At 41.9% G+C, this 10,000-nt stretch overlaps 1 protein-coding gene across 2 annotated transcripts in view; it reads right to left on the reverse strand.

The window, feature by feature from the left end:
- The window catches only part of dpf3 (double PHD fingers 3), a 36,567-nt gene that overhangs the window by 6,544 nt on the left and 20,023 nt on the right, over positions 1-10,000 (reverse strand). For both annotated transcript variants that reach the window (XM_076272819.1, XM_076272818.1), the window contains 2 exons: positions 8,324-8,464; positions 7,848-7,976 (listed from right to left, as the gene is read on the reverse strand). In XM_076272819.1, the coding sequence (XP_076128934.1) occupies positions 7,848-7,976; positions 8,324-8,464 (270 nt within the window). The remainder of the gene's footprint in view (positions 1-7,847; positions 7,977-8,323; positions 8,465-10,000) is intronic.

A 10,000-nucleotide genomic window follows, 5' to 3' on the forward strand; every position in this document is an offset into this window, starting at 1 on the left:
ACATCTGGCCCTCACTCTCTTGAGCACCTTACCATGCACACAGGCCAGTCCCGGCCCTGTCACTGCAAGCGTCTCATGCTTGATCATCCTCAAGCAAACTGTGGATTTTTTTTATTTAATTTATATAGTATATTTAGTATTTAGTTTTGTTAGTTTTTCTTACCTTCTACTGTCTCTATTGTACAGTGGAGTTTTGTTATATGTATATACTTATATTTACCCTTTCTGCTGTAAGTGCATGTTGTGTGTGATGTCTGTATGCTACTGAGACCTTGAATTTCCCCTTGGGGATCAAAAAAGTATCTATCTATCTATCTATCTATCTATCTATCTATCTATCTATCTATCTAGTAGATAAACGCCACAGAACTGTTGTAGGGTGGACTGGTGAATTTTATGATATTCCACAATGTTCAAATGAAGATATTAGTCACAATGTCTCAGCACTGTCAAGCTGCACAGAATATCACACACCTTTTCCCCATATCACAGAGACTCAGCAAAGACATCTTGTGTCTGACCGAAAGAAAGAAAAAAAAAACAAAGAGGAAAAAAAACAGATGGTTTTGTGCACTCTTTTCATTTGAGATGCTGCCAAAGCGTTGGCCTGCTCATTTCCTTTGTGAAGCTTGGGGAACAGCCTGGCCAGTTTGCCTTGGTGCCCAGTAAAGTCCGGTTAAGCCCGTGACTCAAACCGACAGCAGTGTTTAGTTGGATGTGTGTTTGTGCACATTTGTGTGCGTCTGTGCAATTGTGTGTCCAAGCCTCTCGCTCTCGCTCTCTCTCTGCGTGTATGCATTTGTGTGTTTCTGTGTGTCCCCAAGCGTGTGTGTGTTTCCTTCAAAGAGAACCCCCCCACCCCCCAAACTCACCCCCTGCTGTTCCACCTTTCTGCACAGTTGTACATAGACAGGTACTCAATGTTCTAGTTTCGCATCGACCACTTTTCCCCCATATAGCCTCGGAAATAATCGAAGTCTGCTCCTAAAAGTTTTACCTCTGCAGAGCTACACTGCACCATCATTTGAGCAAGATGTTTTTCGTTTAAAACCACGGGAAAGAGGCATAGAGAGATATCCGTCTTCTGCTTTTGCTTTTTGTGAATGTTTTAACACGCAGCTTTAGGGACACTGCGCCACAGCTGAAACAGCAATTAGAAATCGACTGAAGACTCCAGGATTGCAGAGGGAGTTTTGAATTATGTCTCAAAAAGATACATACGGTTCTAACAATTCAAGAGCAGCCAGTAATAAAATCAGTAGGCTACATGACCATAAAATCAAGACATGTGTAAAGGTTTGTGGCCCCTCTGAGTCACAGTTTTACCTCTGTGAGGAAGATATTTTAGTGTCTGAAGTTTATAACTTTGTGCTTTTTAGAACTTTACATTGATTTTATCTGACAGAAGAGAAACAGGCCAACGAGAGGTTATGGCGAATGAGTCACTCTTTTATTGAGCTCTCTTTTTTTCACTTTTTCAAAAGAGAAAAAATCCAGTATCCAGTATGCTTGTGTTTGTTTGCTTGTTGCTTTAAAGATTCCCGTTCAAATAAAAAAAATCTTGCTACAGAAATCCATGAAGAGAGTCTTTTACATGTAAACATTTGTGGACAAACAGCAAACGAATCACAGATGACCTCTATCATCCCATTTGTCCTTACATACCCAGCAAAAAAGACCACTTCTTTTAATAAAAGGTTGGCACTGAAATACTCAAGCCTTCGGACTTCAACCTGAAATTTTTGCAAACCATTCATTTCTCATAAGTTGTGTCTTTATTTAACACGACTTGGCAGATACCAAATATGTTTCTGGTTTCTTAATGCTTACAGACCTATGCGAAAAATAAGCTCTATTTGATGAATCAGTCATTTGTCAAAATTGATTTACATGAATTAATTTGACAAGTGTCAGCCCCAAAACAATAAATTCAAAACCACATCTGATTTTTTTTATTGCAAGGTAATCAGGATCTCTTTTAATACCACATGGTTTGTCAGCGAGTATGACACAAACAAAGCATACATCAAAAGAAACAAATTTGAAATTCTCAGATTAACAAACCCCAGAAACAGCCACAGCCAAACTCCAACAGAAAAAAAAAAAAGAAAAATATGTGAGTGTGTGTTAAGGCTGTGCAATTAATCGAATTAATCGATTAATCGTGATTATGACTTCCAACGATTATGAACATACAGTAATCAAAATATAATGATTATTTCAGAACAATTCTCTCTTTCTGTCTTGAGTTGTCGTGTGCATTATCTTTTGGCATGTCTTTTTTTCTGTTGGATTATATTTAAAATTCAATTTAAAAAATGTAAAAAATATAAGTTTTTAAAATGGATGATAGTTCCAAAATCACTTGAGTAATCGTGTTTAATAACCGTGATCTCAATATTGAACAAAACAATTGGGATAATGATTTTTGCCATAATCGAGCAGCCCTAGTGTGTGTATGTGTGTGTGTGTGTAGTGTGTTTATTTGTGAAATCTGATGTTATATGAAACACATGCTGAACCTCTCATGGTAGGAGAATTGTGATGAGCAGGCTTTGCACCACAAATCCTGGCTGGCTCTCCTTGAGGGTACAAATATGCTGTTAAACCAGTCCAGTTGAGACTACGCTAACATGCCCTGAGCTATGAACCAATCAGCACTAGGCCAGTATCAGTGCTTTTCCTCTCTTTAGTCTACGGTGGGTATGTGTGCTTCCATGTTTCTGACCAAAGCAGTGTTTTTCGAACAACTGTATTTTTCAGGATTTTGGATTTGCTGTGCTTTCTCAGCGTTTATTATCAAAGTGTCAATATCCTACACTTTCCCTGACAACGACCTCATACCTTCTCCTGAAGACAACTATTTCATCTTCATTATATCCTGAAGACTCCTGATCTCGTGAAGACTACGATTTCATCTTCTTTATATCCTGAGATGCCCTTCAGAATAATGAACCGGGAATAAACACAGCCTCTCTCGGGGCCTTGGACTCTCAGTTAGAGCCACTCAAGTATTGAAAAGTACATAACTCAATCAGCGGTGATAAAACCATCACGGAGGACATATCTCTCATTGATTAATCGCAGCCTGGTTGTGTGCTCCCATCACGACTTTGGCAGAAGTGGGGCAAGGCAGCCGAAGGACAAGAGAATAAAAAAGATGATGGCAGAATCAAGGGCAATGCCACTATGCAAATGCCAATTCTGTATAGCCAGACTGAGGGGCTTTGATGTCCGTACTAGACAGTAACAGCAGAAGCAACAATGATCTGCTCAATAAACGTCTGGAACGGAAACTAGCTGTCAGAACTGTGAACAGGATGCACTGAGATGTAAGTAGGAAGTCATTTGACTAAAAAAAAAAATATGACAAGAGAGCAGTGGAGTTACAATGGATCTCAGGCATTTCTGACTACTTCAGTTCACTAAGCACTGCCGTAAACACAAGAATAAAAACGACAGCACAATATGCACACATGCACCGTCCACATCGTCCTCTGACGGCCCGCCCCTGGTTTCCCCTCGGAGATCCATGCAGAGAGAGGGAGAAAGGGGAGAGCCACAGGCCCACAGCCGGCACACAGGGGACTCATATTCCGGTGTGTCCGAGCTGGCAGTGGGCCCAGCCTGGCAAAGAGAGAGAGGGGAGCAGACAGTGCCTTGGACGGCTGCAGAGGATAACCGACTGGTGGGGTCATCCACAAACAGAGCAGCGGTTGGCCTAAGGAGGAGAGGTGGGGGAGGGGCGGGAGTGTTTGTCCAGTAACTCTACTTTGAGTACACTACTTTAAGAACATTATACTTCCTTACAATGATCTCTTTTTCTATTATCAATTATTGTTTTTCATCCTTGAGTACTGTGGCTTCATACTGTGCCTTTGGATGTCCCTTTTGCTTTTACTTATGTAAAAGCACATTGAATTGCCTCTGTATAAAATCATGCTGCATAAATAAGCTTGCCTTGCCTAATAGCACTGGCAGAAATAGAAAGACAGCAGAAGAGAAGTGACCCGGAGGGCAGTGGACACTGAGCCGCATCAGAGCCGGATTTGAGCCAGCACCACCTGCTGTCTGACAGCAGTGTGGTCACACCATGCTCCAATAACAGTGATGCAACATTTCTGATATTTACTAGAGCCTAAGGCATCATATAAGAAGAAAGAGATCATTTGAAATACCAAGGGTTCTGGATAGAATATTAGTGCTAATTTATAAACCAAATTGTCATTGTTCATTTTCAAAGAATGAATGAAATCTGCAGTTATTCCACACTTGAACACTGCTAACAGATGGCTTCTCCATCTGCTGGTCTGGCCTATACATAAACGTCTGTGTATTTGAATAACTCATCAAACTTCAAGAAACAATATGGAGCTGTATTTACTGGTGTAGAGATATCTCATTATTCATAAGATGACGTTATTTTCCTTACTGGAGACCTACGGGAGACTTTAAATATGCTGTCTTCTAAACCTCTATACACACATCATATTTTATCACAGAGGCATTTCTTACAGTGTTTTACTGTCAGCCATGTTGAAAAATGAAAACTCTAGAGAGGCGCAAGGAAACGCTGACAGCCGCTTACCTCTCAGCCGCCCGTCCTCCGAGGCCTCTGGACGGAACAGTCCAGGTGCGCTCTGTCCTCCTGATAGGCCAGTATGTCCAAGTCTCCATGGTGACATCCTGTCAATCCCTTACAGCTTGCCAAAGAGCCAGTCTTGGGATCCTTTTTTTTCCGCCGTTCTTTCATGTTTATTGTTCATCCAGAGGTAAATGAATCAAGGTTGAAGGCATAAATATACGGTGTCGTTGGTTTTTTCCACAAAGATTTTATGGTTTGGCCGCATTGTCTTGGTCATTTATAAAAAGCGAATTGCTGAATTCCTCATTGCGGACTGTTTATTCAATATGGCCCTGGGACTTTATATCCTTAAATCTGTTGCTTGAATAGCCCTGCGATTGTTTCGTGTAGAAAAACAGAGAAAAAGAAGGGGCTCTTTCATTATTTCACAAATACTCATTCCGTCGTTCGGTAATCAAGATGTCAATTTCTGGGAGTTAAGCTTTTAAAAACAACATTCCTAACTTATTAAAAGGCCAAGGGTGTCCTCTCAAAAACAAGCAGTGAGGTTGGCGAAGATCAAAGGAGGGTTTTCAATACTGCTCTTGTTACAAACTGCAACGTAAAAAAAATAAATCCAAAATGATGATTTTTTCTGGAGGGAGTTTTTTCCCCTCAAAAGTGACTTTTTTCCTTTTTGTCTTTCATTGTTATGTTTATGTGTTTTTACTTTGTTTTGCGTCTAAAATGTCTATCTACACTGGGAAGAGCCCATGCTGTGATGCCGAAAAGAGGTCATCCAACTCGTCGTCCTCGAAGCCGTGAAACGTGGACGCCTCACTTTCCGACGTGTCCCCGAACACTTCCGGCACGCCGCGCGTCTTCCTCTTCCTCCTCCTCTTGTCCTTCGGCCGCCTCGCACGAGCAGCTGACACGCATGACGGACACATCAGCATCAGGGCAAAAATGCAAGCACGCACACACACACACACACACACCAGGTCTCTTTCTCATATGCACACAACATGTGCTCCAATCATCAATGTCTCTCTCTCTCTCTCTCTCTCTCTCTCTCTCTCTCTCTCTCACACACACACACACACACACACACACATACACACACACACACACACACACACACACAATGCATGCATACAACACCATGGCTAGTCTCTCCATATAGCAGCTGGTAGCACTTATACAGAGGTCAAGGAGTCATGGGACCAATTCAGTAGAACTAGTCTCCACTTTCTGGGACTGTGTTTGAGGACAGGTCTTAACACTGCTGAAGCAAATGCTGGGTAGAAACAGATTTGAGCGCGTGCGCACACACACACACACACACACACAGGCACACACACAGGCACACACACAGGCACACACACACACACACACACACACACACACACACACACACACACACACACACAGGCACAGGCACACACACACACACATATACACACACATGCATACACACACACAAAGAAAAGGTGGTGGTCTGACGTGGGCTAGTAATTGAAACTTGTTTCGGTCGTATAGGGATGCCAAGTGAATTGACCATTGGTGTGGACAGAAGATTGGACTTTGAAAACAGAGCATCGTGTTGCATGAAGAAATGTAACGGAGTGTAAAAGCTCAAATGAAAGAAATAAGCGAAAAACATGACAGAACAAAAACAAATCTGTGATTTTCCCAAAAAACTCACAAAGACCCAACAAACTGATTATGGTTTCAAGTGATATAAAAAAGATATATGTGCGTGGTCTAGTCAGCCAAGACTATCATGTGCTTGTGTGAATTGGATGTCAGTTGGTATCTACGAATGAATGGTTTGGATGATGAGAGTCATTATTCCAGAGGCTCTAAGGGTCTACCTGATCCCAGATCCGCTAACAAAAAATCTGCTAGTTACTACAAGATGATTACAATAACAGATGTAACAGAGTAATAAATACCCAGGGTTGTTTAAGTCCATACAGTTCTTCAAACATGGCAGTGGAGTAATTAATTCTAATAGGTTTCCCCTGGGTGAACATCTATGCAAACTAGAACTCTGTGTTTGCCTCCCCTCTCCCTTTTCAAATCTGACCATTTCTGGGCATTAACAAAAAAAAAAAAAAAAAACTGATTTATGCGTTGTTTTCAGTTACAGTAAGATCCACTGAGGTTTATGTGGCAAGCTGATGAAAGAACATGTTATGAACAGAATAAGCAAAACCATGCTGCGCAAGTATAAAACTCTACAGCTGCGTTCACTCACACAATTAGAAAATAAATAATTCTTCACCATGATAAGACCCAACTGTAAAGCAAAACGCATTTTTATGGAACTTTATCCCTGCATAGCATTCCTGCATGTGTTTCCCTGCATTCGTTTTCACTGACATTGAAAGGAACTGGCAAAGAGCATAGACCACCATACTTTTATTGGCTGAGTCAACCAAGATGTTTTAAAAACAAAAGCAGAAAAGAAACACACAAAATGATACACTTACGAAATATGGAGTGATGGAATGGCAAACACACACAGATGGATGACCAAAAAGGTTCATGCCATAGATTTCCATTGCGACACAAACAGGCTAGGCTTTTCCCAGAGCTCAGGAGGAGTGCTTTATCGATTTGAGAGACTGCAACAAACCCGAGATAGACCTAAAGTTACAAACCCAAGATCGAGTTCAAGTTTTAAGGACTTTGGAACACTTTGGTAAACTTTGAGGCACAGGAAAGTTGGCAAATGAACCAGGAAGTGACCAATGTGCATGCACTCCTTTTATGCAGGCAACTAATTAAATGATTCTGTCCACATAATGATAAACCCTCATAATTTCTGTACACATTGTCTACTTTTATTGCCTTCCGACCAATATATTTTTCCACAGTGGACAGTCTGTCTGTGCACTTCTATTTCCAGATATTTTGAGCACTGAAATCCTTCATAACTTAGGCTAATTTAATAACTAAGCAAAGTCAGTTTGCTAATTTAACACTAAGGGTAAGACCATAAGCACAAGGCTTGGATGCCTTTTAGGGACCATAGTTTTCACTCAGCAGTCTTCACACGGTTTCTGATAGGCTTCAATGAAGTTAATGTCACTGTTGCAATGCCAAGGCACTAAAATGAACAAAGCCACTATTCCCAATCCCATGTATGGAGGTGTGCTCGATTGCTGTGTGAAAAAACGAGGTTGGAGGTGTAGACATTCTGCTGCCTGCTTTGGTCATGAACTAGCCAAGTGGCAAACCAGAGAGACAGGGTGACAGAGAGCCAGAGGTCACTCACCGGAGCGTCCACAGTCCGAGCAGGACACGAGCTCCTCCGCCTGTCCCGTTTTCCGGTTGGAGTCCGAGTCGCCCAGGCAGAAGTCACAGTAGTCATTAGGAATGATGGTACCGTCAGGTGCCTTCTGAGCTGCAGGAGAAAAAAACAGGGAACAGGAATGTTCATTTCTTCAAATATTCATATCAAAGTGTCCCTCAGTTGTCTTGAGTTAATTGTATGTTTTACAGGCTAATATATTTGTCCTTATGGGTTGGGGACTGTAAATACCTCACAATTCTAAATGTACAATTTTATAATAAATACCATTTTTATAACTTTTAATAATTATAAATAATAAATTAGGCTTGAAGATTCCTTATATTAGCCAGAGCAAACAAGCACACAGCAGTCTGAGTCTAAGGACGTTGACATTCAGACACAGATATTGTTGACCAGTGTGTAGGTGACTGCAGCGGCCACAGTGGTGGGGCACTTACGTTTGTGGTTTTCGGGGCGATGTGGCGGCGGCGACTGTGACAGGTCGGCCTCGCGCTCCTCCTCGCCCTCCTCGTCCGCCAGGTGTGTGTGAGTGTAGTGGTAGCTCAGACCCGGCCGGTTCTTGTAGCGCTTGCCGCAGACTGCACAAACGCACGCAGACAGGACAAACCCGTCAGATCCACAACATCAAACACTCACACTTTTTCAAAACAGCATTCTTCACTCGCGTCCATGTTTAATGACCAAAAGACATCTTTGCCCAGAGTGCTCGTCTAACCACCGTCTGTTTGGAGTTGACTTGAATTAGCATTGGCTGATTTATTGTAGCAATTAAACCATGATTGGTTCAGTGGGAAAAAAAACTCGATAATAAATACAGCATGCAGACTGTAGAGGCTACTATACATATCCACACTGTTTACTTTGTGGTCAAGTTAAATTGCATGGAGGAAGAAGGTTCTGGGCAAAGCATTTGATGGCAGATTTAAACCTGGACACAAAGTAGCCTGCTACTTACATGCAGGGCATATGTCTTGTCTATACACATCTAGGAGAGGCTACTTTATGTCCAGTGACTATTGCCGGTTAAAAGTGTAGTGGTCTGTTTCTGTTGGGCTTTTCCGGGTTTTAAGTCATCGAGAAGTCAGCCTCCTGTCAGTTAATTTATCTAATCTTTATAAATTTATCTCATTTATCTTTATCTTCTAATTGTCATTAGAAGTTCTACGGTATATCCTTCTGGTCAAGACATTTCTAAATAGTTAGGATTCATAGACAGGATAGCAGAAATGTTCAGTAATATGGGTCTATATATTAAACTCTAGACTATAGATCTATACCTATGGTATTACATACACAGTGGTAAGAATCAACTATGCAATATGGCCAATCTATTGGCAATATCAGGGTACGCTTGTAATTAGGTTGAAGATTGACCTGACTTTCTTTCAAGCAAAGTCAACTCTTTGCTGCTTGTAATAGACTACATAGTGTACACACACACACACACACACACACACACACACACACACACAGGATCCATCTGTAATGTTTGTGCTTGGCTTGAACTTTTCTTCCTCAGTTACGAGGCTGCTCGGACATCAAACGCCCATCTGCAGCAGGTATGGCTGCCTGACCTGAGTGGAGCCCGTGCGTGGGGACATATCAGAGGAAATGGCTTTAAGATGCGCCTCGCAAAACAACACACCAGGCTGTTAACAGGCAGGCCGCTGATGCCATGCCACCGCATGCAATCATACAGCACCACTTTGTTTTCCCAACATTCCACACACACACACACACACACACACAGGGAGTGGTCACGACACTGTCGTGTGATTCTAAAACTAGTTTTTAAGCCCCAACAGTTCAACACAACACTACAGGGAGCGAAAGCAGGGCCATTGCGTTACGCAAGCAGTTAGCACTCGCATCAGCCAAGCTGGGAATCTGCCAGAAGCTTTCTGACATCAAAGTAGGGAGCGTACAGTAATGTCAGAGGCATGCATGTCTTGTCAGTAGGACTGCAAAGCAAAGAGCAGCAAATTAGGCAAAGACCAGCAACTTAGTTTTTTTTAGTTTTTTTTTTAAAGCACGGTCAGATCAACGTCATCAGAGCAGAGCAGAGCAGATCAGATTAGCGAGAGCAACAGCAACATGACCAAGCAAAAAAAAAA

This window comes from Alosa pseudoharengus, unplaced genomic scaffold (assembly GCF_046254945.1).
Source record: "Alosa pseudoharengus isolate Yale_2024_CS ecotype anadromous, Long Island Sound unplaced genomic scaffold, YU_APseudo_1.1 YU_APseudo_1.1_scf_7, whole genome shotgun sequence".
NCBI classification, from domain to species: Eukaryota; Metazoa; Chordata; class Actinopteri; order Clupeiformes; family Clupeidae; genus Alosa; species Alosa pseudoharengus.